The sequence below is a fragment of the Psammomys obesus genome, unplaced genomic scaffold (assembly GCF_907164565.1).
Source record: "Psammomys obesus unplaced genomic scaffold, mPsaObe1.curated_primary_1811, whole genome shotgun sequence".
Taxonomy (NCBI): Eukaryota; Metazoa; Chordata; class Mammalia; order Rodentia; family Muridae; genus Psammomys; species Psammomys obesus.
The window spans coordinates 19,573,806-19,594,053 of record NW_026596046.1 but is presented as its reverse complement, the minus strand read 5'-3'; the positions used below and the strand labels follow the sequence as shown (position 1 = coordinate 19,594,053).

General features: G+C 49.8%; 1 protein-coding gene across 4 annotated transcripts in view; it reads left to right on the top strand.

Moving 5' to 3' along the window:
- The window catches only part of Homer2 (homer scaffold protein 2), a 78,341-nt gene that overhangs the window by 56,962 nt on the left and 1,131 nt on the right, over window positions 1–20,248 (top strand). For 3 of the 4 annotated variants that reach the window (XM_055623026.1, XM_055623029.1, XM_055623028.1), the window contains exons 6-9: window positions 2,832–2,988; window positions 4,928–5,038; window positions 5,716–5,796; window positions 6,754–15,953. In XM_055623026.1, the coding sequence (XP_055479001.1) occupies window positions 2,832–2,988; window positions 4,928–5,038; window positions 5,716–5,796; window positions 6,754–6,942 (538 nt within the window). In that variant the 3' untranslated portion in view covers window positions 6,943–15,953. Of the gene's footprint in view, window positions 1–2,831; window positions 2,989–4,927; window positions 5,039–5,715; window positions 5,797–6,753; window positions 15,954–20,248 lie in introns of those variants that run through there. The other variant, XM_055623027.1, reaches the window with a different exon arrangement.

The window sequence follows — 20,248 nt, the reverse complement described above, 5'->3', positions numbered from 1 at the left end:
CATAAGCATGCATCACTCAAAAAGTGATTTTTGAGGGTCACAAATGAATAATTTAACACATAAATACATTCTTTCTTGCCTTTTTTTTTTTTTTGTGGAGAATAAAAGGAAAAAATTTACGGATACCTGAGAGATGGCTCAACAGCGAAGGGGCGCTTTTGCTGCTCTTGCAGAGAACCTGAGTTCGCTGCCGAAACCCACAGCGGGTGGCTCACAGCTGCCTGTAATTCCAGCCGTAGGGGGCCCAGCGTTTTCTTCGGCCTTTGAGAGTTTCAACACACATGTGGGATCTGCACGCACACGCGCGCGCGCACACACACACACACACACACACACACACACACACACACATCTTTTAAAATACTTACAGTACACACATAGTTTTACCTATCATTATTGCATACAGTGTGAAACCGAATGAATACAGTAGGTGATGACCAAATCAGAATCATTGGTGGGTCACTTCTTACACAGGTGGCCCTCAGCTGAGACGTGCTCAGGAACCGGGTAGTTTGCAAGGTTTAGTCTCTCCTAAGTGGTTCTGAACATTAACACGACGCCCATACTGACGTCAAGAAGACCAGCTAGTCTTGTGTTCCTGGGCCTTCAGGGCTGCTTCCCCCCCGTCCCCCCGAATTTAGACAGGCCCATCCTGTCTGAATTCCCCCACTAGGCCCAGTTAGTGGAGGGACATGCCCAGGTCACGTGCCTTAAAGCAGTCCTTCCCCCCTCCCAGCACTGCCTGTCTGCACCTCATCTCTGCAGAGCTAGCCTCTTCAGCCAGCCACAGCCTCAGCTGAAGCTCCCGCACCCCCTCACCCTCCCACCCCGAAAGGGGCTGCCATTCAGTGCCCCGGCTCAGCGTCCTGGCTGCCGTATGAAACTAATTCCTGTGATCTGACCTAGAAATTCCAGAAAGCACAAGAGCCTTTTAGATCCCACCTTCTGTGGCTGGGTGCCGAGTCTCTTTCAGACGCTTCAAAGACACAAGTGACCAGTCCCTTCTTGCCGGGCGATCGCAAGGATTATTTTTGGTTGCTTAACTCACAGTGGGATGCCCCAATGAAAACATTTCAATCCTAAAAATAAATGTTTTCGAATCCAAGTTCAGTGAAAAGTAAGTCAGAGGAACAGCCGTGAAGCCATTTCTCTAAATCAGCTTAGTTCTCGGGCCATCACCCATAAAAATTCGTCGGATAAAAAACACTCTGCTGGGCTTTTGTTCCGTATGTGGCGTTTAAACCTGACAACACGCGGTTCCCCAGTCACATCATAGGCTCACGAGGTAGGGAGACAACATATTGTTGAGATACGGTTGTACATATTTAAATCTTTTCTTTGTCTTTAGGAAAAGGACACTCTGCAGCTGGGAAGAAGTTTTCTCTGTGTATGTGTGCGAGTTTTTGTGTGTACAGATGTACACCAACTTGAATGTGTATGTATGTGCGCGTTCGTGTGAGCGTGCATGTATGTGAAGGTCGAAAGTCTATGTTTCTCAGGAATTGTCCACGTCCATACAGAAACCAGTGGAAGATGTTTGTGTCTTTATCACTTTTCACCTTATTTTTTTGACTCAAGGTTTCTTGCTAAACCTGAAGCTCACCATTTGGCTAGGCCGGCTGTCTGTCCGGTTTCTGTGGTCTGTCTGTCTCTGCCCCTCAAATGTTACAGGCACACGTGGCCACACCCAGCTTCTACGTGGGTGCTAGGGCTTTGAACTCTGGTCCTCTTGCTTTCACAGGAATCACTCTTACACTGGTTGGACGCCATTTTTCAGCTGATTTTTCCCCTGTCTCTTAGCTCCAGGAATAATGACTCTTGAGACTCCAGATAATTATTTACAAATACCTAAGCCAAATAGCCAGGCTCTTCTTTGACTATCTCATAATTTAAAATAACCCATTATGCCAATTTACATTTTGCCACGTGGCTGGTGACCTGAACTCAGGCACCACGAATTCCTCCTCTTTACATCTTGGTAGCGAATCTCCTGAGCACCTGGCTCTGTCCCAGAATCCCTTCTGCTTGCCAGAAGTCCCACCCATTTCCTGCCTCAGCCATAGGCCGTAGGTTTTTTTTACTTGACAGGTATTACTTCCATACAGTACACAAGAGATTCTTTCCACACTCTTATCCAATGAGCCGTCTTTCAGCCCCATTGTTGTTATCTTGTTTTGTTGTAGACAGGGTCTCTCTGGCTGTCCTGGAACTCACTCTGTAGACCAGGCTGGCCCCGAGCTTACAGAGACCCCTGCCTTCCAGCATGGGATTACAGACATGCACTGCTGCCCTTGGGTGTTCACATCGGTGCTGTAATTCGAACTCAGGTCCCCCTGCCCATGTGACAAGCCCTTTGTAGGCCGAGCCATCGCTCCGCCTGCGAGCAGAACTTCCCGAGGCTTTGTCCCGTCCAGCTCTGCTCCGTCAGCTCGGGTCACATTCAGTGCTACAGCTGTCTGGACTCTAAAACAAGGACATGCAAGGAGGGGAGGGGGACCTGCTTCCTGTTTGTTTGGAAGGTCTTCCTCAGTGAGCAGAGCCCAAAGGTGAGGCAGGAGGCGGCATGTGCTCTAAGGAAAGGGGCCATCGCTGCCCCTCTCCTGAGGCAGCTCTGGAAGGACATGTCCGGGGAAGGTGGCATGCCCCCTCTAGAGAGCTGCCAGTCCCTCTTGGCAGCCGGTGCGGACAGACCCAAAGTGAGAGAGCTGACTGGCAGAAGAGAGTTTGAGCTTCCCTCGGTGTGGGCCACGGAGTGGCAGGGTCCCCGTTCCCCAGCAGGCGGAGGGATGGCCACCCCGCCTAACCTCTGCCGTCACCCGCCACCCCCGCAGTGCTGCCAACGTGAAGAAGTGGGAGGTCGAGCTGCAGACGCTGCGCGAGAGCAACGCCCGGCTGACCACGGCCCTGCAGGAGTCCGCCGCCAGCGTGGAGCAGTGGAAGAGGCAGTTCTCCATCTGCCGGGACGAGAACGACAGGCTCCGCAGCAAGGTGGGCAGGACGGAGGGGGAGGGCCCGGCCAGCTGGAGCGCGCAGCAGGGGCACCGCAGGCCCTTCTTCCCTGCTCTTAGCCTCCTCTCACTCTGCCCTCACCCACGGGCAGGAGAAAGAAAGTCTCATCGCCTTGAACATTCCATCTTCGCGCCTTTCTTAGCGGGGCGTCAATTCAACCCTGTATATCATTTGAATTCCCGTTGCTAAGGAAAAGATAAGTGAGCCAGAAACCCCTCTCAAGGGTTCCCTGGGCCTCTCCCGCGTGGGCCTGTGCCGTAGGTGGGCTTCTCATGGCATCTCCGTGGCCTTGGATCTCCGGTGGAGGAAAGGGAACCCAAGGATAAGCGGAAAGAGTGACCCAGGGAATGCTGAGGAACCCACTTCTGCAGAAACCCTGCCCCCATCCACATCATTATTTCTAAAAACGTAAACGTGGACGCGAAAAGAGGAACGTAGTGTTTAGAGAGGAGAAGGGTGGGCGCTGACTACTGTGAGCGCCGTCTGTTGTCCTCTTGTGGTGTCTAGATCCTCAGGCCTTCCCTGGAACCCACAGCCGCTCTCATCTGCTGTCTTGCGGTGTTGACACGGTACTTTGGGGCGCTTGGAGACACCCCTGTAGAGGTGCTCAGGTTTCTGCTGAGGCCGGCTATGTGTGAGCCCACTAACGCCTGAGTGTGAGCACACGAGGCTTCAGGGCGCTCTGTGAGCGCAGGATTTCCGGGGACCCGTCCCTTGACCCTCTTGTGTCACCTGCCCTGACTGGCCTGGGCAGAGCCACTGCGGTGGAACCCCCACTTCACCCCCTTCCTCGGGTGCTGTTTGCGCACAGAGCTCTCCCTGTCATTTTTATTTTCCATCCCCAAGATGAACATGGTAGCAGTCAGGGCACCGGGCCAGTAGCTGACTCTTCCAGTTCCTATCTGAGACCGGCTGACCCTGGGCGGGACCGATTGCTCCTCCTTTTCAAGCAAAGAGCAGAATTTCCTCCCTCTGGTTTGAGGGTGAAAGCCAAAGACAGTGCTGACGTCGGGGTTGGGGGAGGGGAGCTAGCATGACCAGAGGCCTCGGACCTCCCTGGGCGGAACCCTGTGTGCTCCCGATTTCCAGGCTGGAGGTAGGAAGCAGGGTCGTCAGTGTCAGTTGGTACTGATGGGTTAGGTCCTGAGGGCTGGCGCAGCCAGCTATCCCTGAGAAGAGGCCTCATGTCAAAGGCTGAGTGTGCCGGCGCCGTGTGGCTGCCTCCGGGTGGTACAATGGCTCCGCTGCGGCCATCCACTCTCCACACACACGTTTTGGTGCCAAGAAATGCCGAGCAACTGACCACAGCGCCAGTGTGTGCGGGCTCTGGTTGGCTAGCCCTTTTGAGGGGCCGGCATCACCAGTCAGCCTTGGAAAGGCTGCGCACACTGCTCCCCACGGGGACCTTTCTGCAGGCCTCCGTGGGCGGTGGTCATCTCGATGTGCAGTGATGGCATATCTTCGCCTGTGATTTCCATTCGGTGGCTCCTGTCCAGTCGCCTTGCTAAACTGTCTATTCAGCCATCTTAAATCCTTGAGATGAAAGTGAATAATTCAGGACATAATTAAAATGTCGCAAAAGCCACTCTTGGGGAAAGCAGATCAACTCGGGGGACATCTGGCCTGTGACAGACCCTTAAAGCCAACCTGAGCCTCCTCCCACCTGGCCATATGAGAAATCCAGAAGCCCAGCACATAGGCTGGGTTTCATGACTTACCGGCCCTACCGCGATTAAGTAAAGAATGCCAGGCAGGCAGGGGCAAACCGCCCGTGGAAGCCGTGTGGTACACATCTGTGGGGGGTATAGCGGCGGGGTAGTTCAGAGCGTGTTTGAAAAGAAAGCATAGAAGTAGTCACGGCAAGCCGGCGTTTAACGACTAGAGTAGCACGGGTGCCTTAACTGTCGCCTTCTCTAAGATCGAGGAGCTGGAGGAGCAGTGCAGCGAGCTCAACAGGGAGAAGGAGAACAACAGCCAGCTGAAGAGGAGGATCGAGGAGCTGCAGTCGGAACTCCAAGAAAAGGAGACGGTGAGTGAAGAGCTCTGACAGGGCCCTGGCCTTGCGTGACCTCTGTTCAACCATGTGGCAGGTGACCTGGACTCCAGGACAGAGAACCGGGCCTGGCACCACAGTTGAGCTTCTCCGAAGCCAGAGCCTCACGGTGCCCCTTGCAGCACTGTAGAGATGACACCCTAGAGTGGCGAATGTAGCTCAGTGGGTAGGGTGCTTGCCTAGCAGTCACGAAGCACTGGGTTCACTCCCCGGTACCATGTCAACTCGTGGTGGTGGCACACACCTGTAATCCAGAGCTCGTGGAGGCAGGAGGATCAGGAGTTCAAAGGTCATCTTCATGGCAGCCAGCCAGGGATACGTAAGATGCTATCTGGGGGAGAAAACAAAAAATCGAAGGAGACTTTCCAAAAGCCTCGGACAGTCTGCCAGGTCAGCTGCCAGCAGAAGAGGCGTTCCCAGGTCAGGCTCACACAGCCAGAACTTCCGTCATTTATGCTCTGGGAGGCAGAAAGTTAATCGCACAGCACCAGGACTTGGACGAGTGAGTGAAGCCTCCCCAGGCCGCAGACTGCACGTGATGGCGCTTCTAATGTGCTGCACCGTAGAGTCACGTCATGTTGTAGAATAGCACCCCCGGTGAGTCAGCCTTCCTCAGGTGTGTGCGTCTCTTTTAAAATGTCTCTCCCCCCTAGGAGTTGAAAGATCTCCGGAAACAAAGTGAAATCATACCTCAGCTCATGTCCGAATGCGAATATGTCTCTGAGAAGTTGGAGGTGAGAGGCATGTGTTGGCCGGGAGGGGACTGCCGTGACCCTTATTTCTCCCCCGCCTCTCACTCCTACGCCTGGGATGGGCAAGGGTGGGTTTCTGCTTACAGAGTGTTAGTGACGGCGCGTCACGAGCACCCCTGGGGGGGAGGGCGCCTCCCCAGTGTTGTGTTTTGGTTTTTCCCACTTACACAACGGGTCCCGTGCACAACCAGAGTGTAGGTGGCAGCTGTCACCCACAGACAACCCCTGCAGAACTGCAGCCAGTGAGGAGAAGGGAACAGGGCCAGGCACACGTCCACTTCGGCTTCATCCCAGCTCTTGACTGGTTACTGACCTTGGCAGGCCTTCTTCATCAGCTTCCTGAGCTACAAAATGCAGGGTTTTCTTCCTCCCCAGTGTTCTCCTCACTCCTGTCCCCTTGACCTCTACGCAAGGGGGCGCTTTAATGAATTGCACAATCCCAGAACTGTATTGGTAACCAGTTTCTGAGCACACGTTCAAGAAAGCCCTAGTTTCTGCACGCGGAATAAAGCTCCTACATGGCCTCAAGAGTTTTCCCTCACAGAGGGTGAGAGGCTGTGGAGAAACCAAGGGAGCAAGCGTGCTCGCCGTCCCATTTGCATTCGCTCTAGCTTTCGCACGGTTTAAATGAAAGGTCGTCTCCGTTGACCACTGTAGGGCTGGCTCTCCGATTCCAGAGGCTTCCGCTTGGAACCCTTGTGAGGCTCCCTTGAGCAGGACTCTGCATTTCTGGTTGCTGCTTGGAGTGTTTAGGCCAGCTGTTGGTCGTCTCCCCTTTTTAATCCTTCCTCAGGAAAACCATCAGGAAAGAAATGGGACCCCACGATGCCCCCTCCCCTTTTGACTTGAGTGGCGGGCGTTTGGGCAGGGCGCAGCCTTTTACAGTCAGGGCTCCGGCGGTCCCCGCCTTCTAGACCCTTCTCCCCTCTGTCTTGTCAGGCCGCAGAAAGAGACAATCAGAACCTGGAAGACAAAGTGCGGTCTCTGAAGACAGACATCGAGGAGAGCAAGTTCCGGCAGCGCCACCTGAAGGGCGAGCTGAAGAGCTTCCTGGAGGTGCTGGATGGAAAGATCGACGACCTCCACGACTTCCGCCGAGGCCTCTCCAAGTTAGGCTCGGACAACTAGGGCCTGCGAGCCTGGGTGGTGAGTGCGCGTGAGAGGCAGCAGGCGTGGGGCGGGCTCCGTGTGCGTCGCCGTGGAGGTGCAGGTGCGTGGGCCGTCCCCTGGCCGGCTGGGCCGTCCGCTCGCTCCTCCAGACAGGAGACCTCTGCCTCCCCGGCCGCGGGAGGCTGCGTGCAACTGGGAGCTTCTGACTCAGGAATCCAGAACTCGGTCTACCTTAGCCGACCAGGCAGGGTGTTTATATCTCTCTAAGGGCTGCCGCAACCCTGGGGACTGGGGGGCGGGGGGAGTGTTTTCTAATCCAAGTACAGAGATCCTTTACCACGGGCCGTGGGGCGCCTTCCACCGAGCAGCGTTCAGAGCGTGCCACTCTTCGGCGCGCGGAGGGAGTGTCTCTTCCGAGCACGCGTTTCATTGACCTTATGACATGACATCTACAAAGTTTACACTCAAAACGCTTGTCAAAAAAAAAAAGAAAAAAAAAAACGTACAACGTTTTAAGTAAATTTACAATTTTGTGTCGGAGCACATTCATAGTTATCCTTGGCTACAGGTGGCCCTTGGGCTGTAGGTCAGACGTTACCTACTTGAAAAAAAACCACTTAGTGGGGACTCATCCAGAGGGAGGAGAAGCCAGAAGTTTTCGGGTGTGCTTACTGACAGGGAGTTACTTGTACCGTTATGTTCCATCTCCCCTGATTTGTTATGGTTGCAGCAATGTACCTCTTTCTGTTTGTTTTCCTGTTTGTTTTTTGCTTTTAATTTCGGAGCAGATGCTTATGCTGTGGGAACAGCACGCAGGGAGGGTGTCCAGCACAGTCTTGGCACATAATAGGTGCTTAATAAACATTTGTTCAATTAAATACATAAACAGAATTTAGCGTTTTAATCAGACCCCTCAGCAGAGTTCAGGCCTTCGTAGAATGATGCATCATCTTTGCTGTGCCGGAGTAGTGGTCAGAAGTGAACGCAGTTTGCTGCAGGAGAACCCAAAGCTGGCTCTGAGGCACGGACGATGGAAATGGACACAGCGTAGACTCCCCAGAGGCCCTCCTGCAGGGAGCCCAGCCCCGATTCCCCTAGAGCTCACTGCCTTCGGGACATTCTCCTCTTCTCAGCAGAGGGCCTGTAGTCTGAGACCTCCGGGATACCGAGAGGACACGGAATAGGAGCTGCCCTGGGCTCAGAAGCTAGGCTGGGCTCCCATAATGGATCTGAACAACTGAGGAGCTATACTACAAGCCATGAGGGCGAGAGCTCCTCGGGTGGCAGCCCTTGGCCTCAGTGACAGAGAAGCTCTGCGTAGGTCCGCCTTTCCTTTCTCAGTTCCTGCTGAGGAAGGGCCTGCAGCCACAAGGCTCTCTGCTCACAGAGGACTTAGTGGAGTCGCTGGGCAGTCAGGTCCACAGGTGTCTTTCCTCAGGAGAGGCTGCCCATGGGAGACAAAATGGGTGCAGTCCAGACCCCCAGCACTTCTAAAGTCCTTGGGCAAGGGAAACGTTGGCATTCCCTACCCCTCTGTGAACCCTCTAGAGCCAGGCATGGTAGCACAAGCCTGTAATCCCAGCAGAGGATTACAGGAAGACAGAAGCAGGTGGATCTCTGTGAGTTTGAGGCCAGCCTGGTCCATAAAGGAGTCCAGGACAGCCAAGGCTACACAGAGAAACCCTGTCTTGAAAAACCAAAAAGAAAGAAAGAAAAAAAAAAAAAAAACAGAAAAGCCAACAAAACACCAAAAGAACCTTCTGAATATTCGTTCACGTGGGATTATAAATTGTCCCTCCTGACTTCACATAAATGAGAAAACAGCCTGAGGAAAGAGCTGGGGCCTGGCATGTTCAAGACCCAGGCCCTGTAGTCATGTCCAAAGCCTCATCTTTCTTTGCGGTAGCTGAGCAGTCACTCTTGCGATAAGACAGGAAGGAAGCATGGCAATATGGAATGGTGAGCTCTGTTAGGGAGGACCTGTCAAGTTGAGGTGTGGTAACTCAGCCCAGGGTGTGCTGCTCCTGCCTTTCCCACCGCTCCAATAGTTCTCAAATCAGCAGCAGCTCCTAACAACAAGAGAACAAAGACTGGGTAGGCTGTGGCCCCACAGGGGGTAAGGGGACTCTTCCTACGCCATCCTGGGCCCTTTGTCTGTCGGCAGGCTCCCAAGAGCTCTGGACACTGGTATCCTCAGCTCACTCTCCAGATGGCCTCTGTCTGCAGATGGCATCATATAGAAAGAGCTCTCTTGGCTGGCCAGAGTGTGAACTAGTGGCATGGACTTCCAGAAGTGCTGAAATTGGAAGTGCAGAAAGTTCTGGAAGTCATTACCATGGTGGGCTTGCTGTTAGGTCGAGGCCCACGTTCCCTGTGATAGCCATTGAAGAGTTTGGCAAGCTTCTCGTAGCCAGTAGATGGGGGAAATAGACTTTTTATGCTGTTAGACTCTAGCTGTCCCCAACCTCCACAGCCCTGAGCCTACGAGCCGAGGGACGCCCCTGAAGGGCAATTTAGGCTCCAGAGTGAAAGCACGAAACGTTAGCATGGAGCTTCCGTTGCACCTGCTTTCCCTAAAGACCTCATGACTCTTCATTTGCTTTCTTTTTAAGAGCAACCATGGCCTGGGAATAGCCTGGACAGTCAGTCAGTCAACAAGAGGCTATCTCTGTCTGTAGCTTCTGGCACTGCAAAAGACGGACCCTGTAACAGAGCGAATGGCCCACCAAAATTGTTCAGTATGCACCCATACCGGTGTGACATACCTTCATTCATTATGACGCCCGCACAGTCTTGGGACTGCTGTCAGGACCTCAAACCCTGTGCGGGCGTTTGTGGGCAGTTTCTGCCCGGCAGTTAGGGCCGCAGCGCGCTATCTGCAGAGGCAGGTGTCCGGGGAGCTCTCCCAGCCTTGGCCTCTCCGGAAGGAGCTGTCTGCACCCTGCTTAGCTCGCTTCCCACACGCCATCCACAGGGGGCACAGTAGAGATGTCTCCTTAGACCTTAAATGGGTAAGAGAACTTGGCAGAGATTATCAAAGGCAGCAGCAGAGGCAGTGGCATACCCAGGGCTGTCCAGCTGTGACCAGCGGCATGGGCTCTTGGGCCTCCTGGACTTGGGACATGCTATTGTTCCCCCCTCGGTGTCCCTTAGATGATGAGAAGAAGTAAGCACTCTTGTGCCCTGTTAAAATTGTGTTACGCTGTAACATTTCACTGTGTGCCCACAGCAAAGAACAGTGCCTGTGTTCACCCTACAGAGCAAGGCTCGTTCTTCTAACCGCTTCAGATCATCTCCGTGCTCAGAGAGGCCGTTTCTGTGGGACGCAGGCTAGCTTTGAGTTCTTTCCCGATGGCTTTAACGGAGGCACAGTCATCTTTTTAAAGCGAGGGAAGGCCTTTGGCGGCAGAGACATAAACAGTGCTCTGGCCCAGAGACGGCCGGTCTGGATGAGCCGCGGCTGGGCAGGTGCTGGCTGATCCAGTGCTAAGAGCAGTGGGCGTGCCTGGCAGGCTGTCCTCCGGGCGAGCTGCCCTCCAGCCGAGCTGCCCTCCAGCCACAGCCAACGGCAGTGTGACGGGCAGTGCGCGCTCTGCATTTGGTGCCAGGCACCTAATCGACTGTGACATGTGCTCCACTTCACGTGAGGCCCAAAAGCACCACGGCCAAGCCCAATGTTCAGGGGACTCTCTATAGACAGGACAGCAGGGGCAAACTTTGAACGGGACCCATCTTGGACCGCACATGCAGCCCGGTGCGTGCCTGGAAGCAGGGCAGCCTGATAGGAGCCCCAGGGGGGCTGCCCTTCAGGGTGCTGAAAGTGGGTCGCCGGAAGTTACGATCCTTTGATTCGGGGGAACGTCACTGGGTTTTGAAGCCCTTGCAACACCAACCAGAAGCTTTTCAAATCAAAATCCGTACATGTTTTGAATGATAGGCGTGATTTAAATAGGCCACGACTTCTGAGGACATGGCTTCCCCCAAAGAAGTAGAGTCCATTCTTGGGACAGGGCTGTGACGGCATGGGGGTGGAGTCCCGAACAGAAGCATGAGTTACTTACATGTCTTTTCCTTAGGCCTTCCTAAAGAATATCAGTCCCTCTTTAAAGGCAAGCCTGACGAAGAAGGTGACTTTGGTAGGAGCTTTGAGCTGTGTGTGACATTGACATGTGTGCGACATTCATATGTGTGCGTGTGCTTGAGTGTGCTGGAAAGGAAGCATCAGGGAGAGCCAGAGGAACGATTAGGAAGAGTCCAGCCACAGCTGCCTACTCGGGAGGAGGCTGAGTGGCCCTGGGAGTGAGGCTAAGGGTTCCGGAATCCACCCGCAGGCCTCTGTGGGGCTCCGGGCTTGTGTGAAATTGCACGGTGCCCTCACCCTTGCTGCCGAGCGGCCTGGGGCCACAGGGCCCCGTGAAGAAGCACAGGTGAACCACAGCGGAGTCCGAGCGTGCCCGCTTTGTCGGGAGACCGGCGAGACTGCCAGTCCATAGCTGTGGGGACGTGCTGCGTCTCCGCCCTCCTGTACCACTCCTGCTAGGAAGGCCTGGCTCTCAGGTCACTGTGTGCTGTCCCCTGATGTGACAGCAGGGAGACGCCACTTACATCTTCCTAAGAGCTAAATGCTAAGTATGGGTTGGATAAGCAAAGTATTTCACAAGTACCATTTGTTTCTTTTTAAATGCTTTTTTGGAACATAAGTAATAGATACTTTTTAAAGGAAAAAAAAAAAAGAAACTAAAGATAAAAGGAACAAAACAAATTCACCCTTTGTTCCACCATCTGACTGTAACCACTGTTAACAGCTGGCCCTCCAGCTCCCCACACAGCCACTTTTGTTCCTTCTCCATGAAATAGCCTTCTGTCCTACACACTCTTCCAATAACTGTCTTCTCCCCTTTGGCGCTGTATGCATGTCTCAATCAGCAAACACGTGGCTACCACTTTTTTAACAGCCGGGAAGGTCAGACCTTGGCTATCTAAGCCATTCCCTGTTTTCTGCCCTTGTAGTCCTGATATCTTTGTAAACTGTTTGGAGTATTTGCTTAGAATAAATTTCTAGCACTAGACTTTCCCGATTTCCACCCTCTGGAGCCTCTCCTTCCTAGCCGTGCGAGAGGCTCCGTCAGCGCCCTTTGTGGTGGTTGCTCAGGGCCCTGGGGGTAGTTCTGGCCAACGAGCTGTGAGCAGAAGTAGCGTGAACCATAGCCAGGACGGTAGGCTGCCCCAAGCTCTTGACTCCAGTGTCCCTGATCCTTTGCCTGAGCAAATGGTGACATCCCGGGGAAAGCGTCACCCAGCCTGGGATCTTGAGTGACTGGATGGAACAGCTCCTTTGACCCTACTCCACCCGCCACTGACACGGGCAAGGAATAGAGGCAGACCTCGAAGGTTTTCCCGCCGGGACTTCAGGGCAGGCGTCTTCCTACGGCACGGCGTGGCTGTCTTTTAACTAATAAGAAGAAGGGCATGCACCCTTTTAGGGTTCCAAACACATCACTTCAAATCGCCTTTCAGAAATGATGCCCCCAGCCATACCTCCTCGGCAGTGCGCATGAGTGCCCCTCCCCTCTGCAGCACTGCCGTTATCATGGAGGCAGGAGCTAACAAAATCATACTTTTAGTTAAAATGTGATCTTCATTAGCAAATGAGAGCCACCTGCCTCTGCCACATGGCTTCTGGCCTGCTTTCTATGTCCTTTGTCTTTTCATTAATTCTTCTTCCTCCTCCTCCTCCTCCTCCTCCTCTTCTTCTTCATTATCATCTTTCTTCTTCTGCTTCTTCTTCATGTATAGGTACACCACTTGTGTGCCTGATGTCCAAGGAAGGCCAGATGAGGGCATCAGATCCCCTGAAACTGGAGTTACCGGAGGTTGTGAGCAGCAGTGTGGGTGCTGGGAGTCAAACCCGGGTCCTCGGAAAGAGTAGCTAATGCTCTTGACTACTGAGACATCTCTCTAGCCCCCAAACCCCTTTATTTATCTGTCAATTTATTTATTTTTGAAACAAGGTCTCAACCATGTAACCGTAGCTAGCCTGCAGCTCTCCATGTTGACCACCCTGGCCCTAAAGTTGTGGCAATCCTTCTGTCTCAGCGCTGCAATTACAGGCTTGCTCCACCACACACAGTAGGCTCACTGACTTCAAAGTTCTTTTCATAAGTATTATGAAAATTAAAGTTGTATCATGGCTTTTAAGAAAAAAAAAAAACGCTTATACGTTGAAAAGAAACCTTTTTAGTCAAATCTGCTCTTTCCTTTATAGTTAGGCCTCTGCTGTCATGATTGTGAAAGTTTTTCCGATTCTAGTATATTCGGCACATTCCAGCATATTATATTTATCAGTGTGTTATTTTGTCTATTCATTGTCTTTTTCAGCTGCTGAACCTCTGACCTATGCCAGGTGTTGTGGTGGCACATTCTTGTAATCCCAGTAGTGGAAGGTGGAGGCACGAGATCAGCTGCGTAGCAAGTTTAAGAATCAGGCAGGCAGATCTCTGTGAGTTCGAGGCCAACCTGGTCTACATAGTAAGTCCCAGGCCAGCCGTGGTTGCAGAGTAAGACCCTGTCTTCAAGACAGAATAAAACAACAGAAGAAAAACTACCTTTCTATTTTATTCCTAATGTATTTCTAAATTGCACCAACACTTTTTTTGGGTGTAAGAATGCTGGACTGAGTTACCTGCCTGTACCGTTTGGTAACCCTAACTTTAGGTTTAAAATCCCCACTAAGATTTTTTTTTTATTATTATTATTTCCTAGTCTGTTTTGCATACTAAGATTAACAAAAGAAATTCAGGGACCATTTTATAAATTTTGGAGTCATTATTTATTGGATGATATAATATTTCTGCATCATAAAAGTAACATCTTTATAACCTCTTTCGTTTCACTAAGTTTATAATGTTTGGTTTTATGTCCCCCAGTCTGTTTTGTATTTCTTCTATGGGTAGTTTTTTTCATTGCGGCTACTGTTGAAAACGAGATCTTTTCCAACAGTTTACTGTTTCATAGGTGTAGCACTGCTCTGCTAATGAAAATCTTTCCCCTTAGTTTCCTAATTGAGGACATCAAATAAAAGTTATGTAAATTTAGACATAAAAACTATAGAAAATCAAAATCTCCTATAACTGAAATTCACTCTGATCCAAGATACTCAATGATTGTGTAACACACACACACACACACACACACACACACACACACGGTTTTACCATTTTGACAGTTTGATACAGCTCTTCTGCTACTTGCATTCTTTCCTTGGCAGAAGATCTTGGCCATCAAGGAAGCATCGATTTGATCTACCTCATTTTTATCTGCGTAGAAGAGTGTGTGTCGGCAAACGAGTTCATTTCATTTGTTTTCAGCCGCTCACTGATTCTTTTACTCATAACTTCATTTGCCTTCCGTGTGTAGGTGTTAGTTTTGATTAGTGATAATTTTATGTCCAAATTTTTCACTTTCTTGCCCTCCCACATTGACCGGCACCCCTATGACAGTGACAGATTTGTCTATGATTGGGCTGGTCTTGGACATGCTTCTTCACATACCTACCCCTTGGCGAGGATGTTTTTAGTCTCTTTCCAGAAATATGCATGTGCCTCTTTGTTGTGTATCCAAGTCATGCCCTTGTGTCTCTAGTTTGCTGGCAGTTTTACAAGTAAGGGATATTGGGATTTTAGGAAATGAATTTTTAACATCTGTCAAGCTGTTCAAGTGACTTTTCTCTATCATGACTATCACATAGTAGGTCTGCTAATATTAATTAAGCCCTCCCCTCTGTTTCTCCAAAACCCTGATATAGTCACAGGATGTTGTTCTTTTAATGTACGTCTCCTTTCCAGGTTAACAGTGGTTACTCATGATTGGTCGGTCTCTGGTAAATTTTTACTTTATCTTATTTGTGCTTTCAGATTTTTCTACAAAAGTTGCCTATTACTTGTATAGTAAAATTAAGAGCTTTACAATGAGAAAATACTTTTCTTGATTTTATTGGTTCCTTTTATTTTGGAATTTCATATATTATTAATAAGATGAGTAATTGTGATTTTTCTGCTGTCTTTGTCAGGTGTTTTTATGTGAACCTCCTTTAAAATATATCTTGGGCCAGTTTCTATATCTTTTTCTATGCCCTGGAGTATATAATTCAAATAATATTTAGAACACCTTGATCTTTGAAGTTTTTATAACATGTATAAAACTGTCCAAGTCTAGTGCCTTTTAAAGAAATAATCCTTTGATAATTTTAAAACTTTTTCCATGCTCATTGGTCTCCTCACAATTTCTTATTCTGTAATATTTTTTGACAAGCTAAATTTTCCTAAATAGCTGTCTTTAAGATTTTGGGGATCTGTTGGAATGGAATTATATTATTTTTCCCTTACTGTTATGTCTATGCTTTCCACTTTTATTCTGGTTAGTTTTTCAATAATTAGTCAAATTTTAGTCATCTTTGGAATTTATGTGTAAATTCCAAAGTTTTATTATTTTGTAGTTGCTTTTCCTTGGTATTTTTTTCACTTTTTCAAGTTAAAGGCCATCTTGACTTCTTACAGTGAAAGGCACAGTAAATCATGTTGTAGGCCTGTGGCCTTTCCTCTGGACACATTTGTATCCCATGAATGTTAATATATGATATGATTGTTATAAATTATCATTTCATATTGGTGTTTATCTTTTACTGAGGAGTTATTTCAGATTGTATTTGGAGATTTCCAGATCATTTGCTATTTGTTGCTATTGCTTTTAACATTTCTTATAAACCTCTGCTTTATTACCTTGTTGTCAAAAGAGGGTACGGCCTGTACAATTTGTGCATTTTGGGGTTCATTAACATTTTGTTGAGACCTAATAAATTTTTAGTTTTAATAAGCAACCTGGGAAGTGGGAGAAGGTATGTTCTCTGAAAGCAACCATGTTTGATGTGTGTGTACTAATTTCACCTTCCTAAGCATACTGGTGTGGACCTTTTCATTTTATTTCCTTTGTTTATTAAAGACTAAGAAAGACTGGTTCTCACTGCCACTGTATGTTTGTCCCTTTCTCTTATGTATCTTAACAGTTTCTGCCTGTGTGTTTGTTTGCCATAGTCAAATGACCCTTTATATTTAAGGGAAAATTGTTTTCTGAAAATTTTGTATCCCTTGGTTTTACCTGCCTTTGTTGTAATAGAGTTGTTTATGTAGAAATACACGGCTCAGTAAAATCTCTGTGTGTGTTTTTAAAGTGACAGAAACCTCTCAGAGCCTGTGTGCCTCAAGATGTGCTGGAAATGTGTGATATCCTCCAGCCAAGGTCATTCCTGAGCAGAGCAAGAGGCTAGTCAGGATGGAGGCTGCCTCGCTTTTGAACAGAACGAAGGTTCCTTTGAACACGCAAACATTTTCACTTCCTGCTTGGACCAGCCTTGTAATTATGGACGATTAGGGGATGGGTGGCTACCCCACAGCTGATTTCGTATCTGCTGCAATGGGCCACACCGTGGCTCTTCCCCCCCTTCCAATATGCACTTTTCTTGTGCAGGGACTGGCTTTCTGAGGCAGTGAGAATGGACGCCAGTTGCCTAGATACAGGGAAAAAAAGCCAATCTCGGAGACACATCCTGCTAGAGCAGACATTTCCAGAAGAATTTCAACAGGCTCTGCATAGAGTAGTCTGTGCCAGGAACAGAACCACCTTTTCCCAAATACGTGGGAGGTGTGAATCCCAGCCCTCAGCTCAGGAATGGAAGAAATATGACCTGTTGTGCCTTCAGTTAATTTCTATTTTAAGCCCTGTTGCACCAGGCTCATGCAGTTCTGGGTTCTTTCTCCCTCCCAAGGTGAGTCTTTGGGGTTTGGGGGAGGACTTACATCTTCTCTGGGTTGTTTGTGGAGAGGGGCATGGGAAGAGACCCGTATCTGCAGAGACAGCAGCAAGCCTTTAGACTTGGCTGAGGACATGGGTTTCCCCTCCCAGTTCTGGTCAGGCCTCTGACTATTTCTCTGTCCTTCCCCAGGTCTGTTTTTATTGGGTCTCCAATGCTGTCCTAGGCCACTGCCCTTTGCTTCTTTCTCCCAGGCAGTTTTCAATGGCTGTTTGCACCTAGCACATTGGGGTAGCTGCCACATCTCACCTGAGTATACTGACCACCTGCGCTCCAAGCCTGGCCCGGCTGGTATCATCTGTGCTATTGCTGGCTCTTACACAGTGAGACGCAGTCCTGTGCTTACCACTTTTGCCATCTCCTCTCTGCCGCTGCTACTGTGACCACACCATCCCTGCCCTCCCCCTGGTCCTCTCACTCCGGGATCTCCTCCACTTCCTGGCTGCTCTTACACAAAGCTGCCAGAGATTTCTTGCAAAACCCTGGAGTAGCTCAGCTTCCAGACCCAGCTCTTCGGGCTCTTGCACCTCATAAGCTCATGCTGGAGGGCCCTGGCTGTTGCATTTTTCTCTGTGCAACTAATTGTTGATGTTCCTGAATCCTGGAATGTTCTGTGTTCCAACCCCTTCCTCGTAGGGCCAGGCTAACTCTGCCATGAAATCCAACCACTCCTGGGGACGCTTCTCATCCTCTAACTCTTACTGCACATAACAGGATTTTGTTCTGTGTAGACAGACAGTTTTGGGTATCCCAGGCTGGTGGTAGTGTTTTTTATTATTAATTCTCTATGTTTTTATTTTTGTATGGGGTGGACCACACATATCACAGAGCCCGTGTGGAGGCCAGGGGACAACTTGCAGCAGCCGGCTCTTTCCTTCTGCCATGTGTTAAGCCCAGGAGTTAGGAGGAGAAAAGACCAAATCCATGATTGTGCAATTAAAGCAAGCTGTGTTTTGGGGTGCACCTGAGACTGGACAGCTGGCTCTCTTACCCTAAGTCAGAATTTGAGAGAGCAGTCCCTGCTGGCATCTTGAGGTCCTTTTCATAGGAGAGATAAGGTATTCACAGGGTTGACAGTTGGCTGTTATACGTTGTTAGAGAGATACGAGGGAAGGAACAGGGTTAAGGACTCGCAAGTTTAGTGTAGGCTGAAAAACATGCAGTTTACATCAGGTTTAAGGAACAGGAATCTATTACTCACAGATAGCTATCTTAACTTGCAAGGACTTAACACAGGCACTTACCCTTTTAACCACCAATGGAAACCTTGAGCTGCACAAGACGAATAAGAAATTAACTGCAGTGTCTAACCTTCAAGATACTCTCTTGCTGTTTTGGTCTCACACATGTGGGTCCAGGGATTGACCTCAGGTTGTCAGGCTTGGTGGCATGTGTCTTAAGCCATCTCATCTGGCCTGGTGTTAACACTTGACATGTGTGTGTGTGCGCGCGCGCCTGTGTTAATTTATATGCATCATGTGTATACCGGCACCCATGGAAGCCAGAAAAGCGTGTCAGATCCCCTGGAGCTAGAATTACAGCTGGTTGTGAGTCACCCAATGCAAGTGCTAGGAACCCAGTCCATGCTGTCTGCAAGAACAAACGCTCTTACTCCCCAAGCCAGCCTTTGCCCCCAGATGTGTCTCTAAGGACCATCTCCAAGCAGCTGCCCTTTGGTCATCGGCCACTTCAGAAGGGCTTCCTAGAGTAAGGCCTCTGTGGGCTGCCTGGCAGTCTGTCTTCTAGAATGCCTTTGACAGAAAAATGGCCCCCAAAGAGGAATCTGTGATCCTTAAAGAAGGCAGAAGGGCCTTCAGATGCGAGGTTAGCTGCGCTGTCTGGGTGGATCCTCTGTAATCATGGAAGTCCTTATTGGTAGACTCCTCTTCCAAGCAGTTATCAGAGATGTGGTCATGGTAGACGGGTCAGGAAGCAAGGCCACAAGCTAAGGCATACAATGCAGGAGCTAAGCAAGGAGAGGGAATGGCTTTTCCCTTGGAGCCTTCAGGAAGTACAGTTCTACCGAACCATTGACATTAGCCTGTGAGAACTATGTCAGACTTCTGACCAGCAGAGCCTAAAGATTAAGTTTGTGTCTACTGTGGCGTGATGGCATGTGCCTGGCTGTAACCTCAGAACTTGGGAGGTAGAGGTAGGAGGCTCAGGAGTTTAAGGTCATTCTCAGCTGAAGAGTGGGTTCAAGGCCAGCCTGAGCTACATGAGATTCCCAACTCGAAATAGTGTGTAGTTTTAAGCCACCGCATTTGTGTGGTTAGGTCAGCAACAGAAAACTGGGCAGTCACATGAAATTATATAAGGTTTAAGAACTTCCATTCTACATGATTTCACAGGATATGTGGTGATTAATCAAAACCTTTTCATTCTAGCTGCTGCCACAAATTATTTGATTTCAGATGCAAATGAATACTCAAATAAACTTCATTTGATTGGTACAGCTTAATCTGGTCTATCAGGGTTCAGAGGATGCTGCCAGTGTGTGTGGCCACCTCACAACCAGACCCTGTATCCCCAGTCCAACCAGCTGGGTATGAGACACTGTCCCACTAGACTATTCACTTCCTACCTCTGAGACTGGGTCTTGTGTACCCTAGGCTTGCCTAGGGCTGACCGATGTAGCCAGGGATGGTGTTGAACTCGGACCCTTCCTGCGTGCTAGAATTACAGGTGTGCACCACTAGGCCTGGCTGTATGCCGTGCTAGGAATTGAATTCAGGGCTTGATGCATGTTAGGCAAGCACTCTGCCAACTATGCCCCAGCCATGGGCTTCCCCCTGTAGCACTGTTGTGGGCTAGAGGAGCAACACTGATGTCCGGGGCAAGGCTCGGTGATCCTGTGAGGGAAGGGAGCAGGAAGATCTGAGAGGAGACAACATCTCGGACAAGATCTGAGAGTGGAGCGAGGACAGGAGAACGTGTGTGGGTTTGCCTGAAGGATGGCGGGGTACAAGTCCAGTCACTTGAGCTTCAGCATAAGACTATGGGGAACAGAGACAAGCAGTGTGGAGACACTGGGTTAAAACCTGCAGTAGGGAAGGGAGCTGCCCAGAGGACAGCAGACAGTCCTCTGAGTATTGGTGTGGCAGTTTCAGGGCTGGCCCTCACCTTGCGTAGGAACTTCAAGGGGCACAAGTTGGTTGGCAGTGCTTTGGAGGGCACACTGGGAGGTTCAGGGTCAGACTACAGAGCTACACTGTTCCCTCTGTGGTCCTGAATCCCAGAAGTCAAGAGTATGGACTTAGCTGAAAGAAGGGCAGATAAGGGAGAAGTTTTGTAATACTAAAGACACAACTGGATCAGCAACTTTGGGAGAAGTCACTTTTGAAAAATGTCACTCTTTTGAAGGCTTCCCAGCACCTTACAGTTCTGAAATTGCAATAGAGAATGAAAAACAAACAAAACAACTGAAAGATAGGTGAAATTCTACAAAGTGTTCATTCT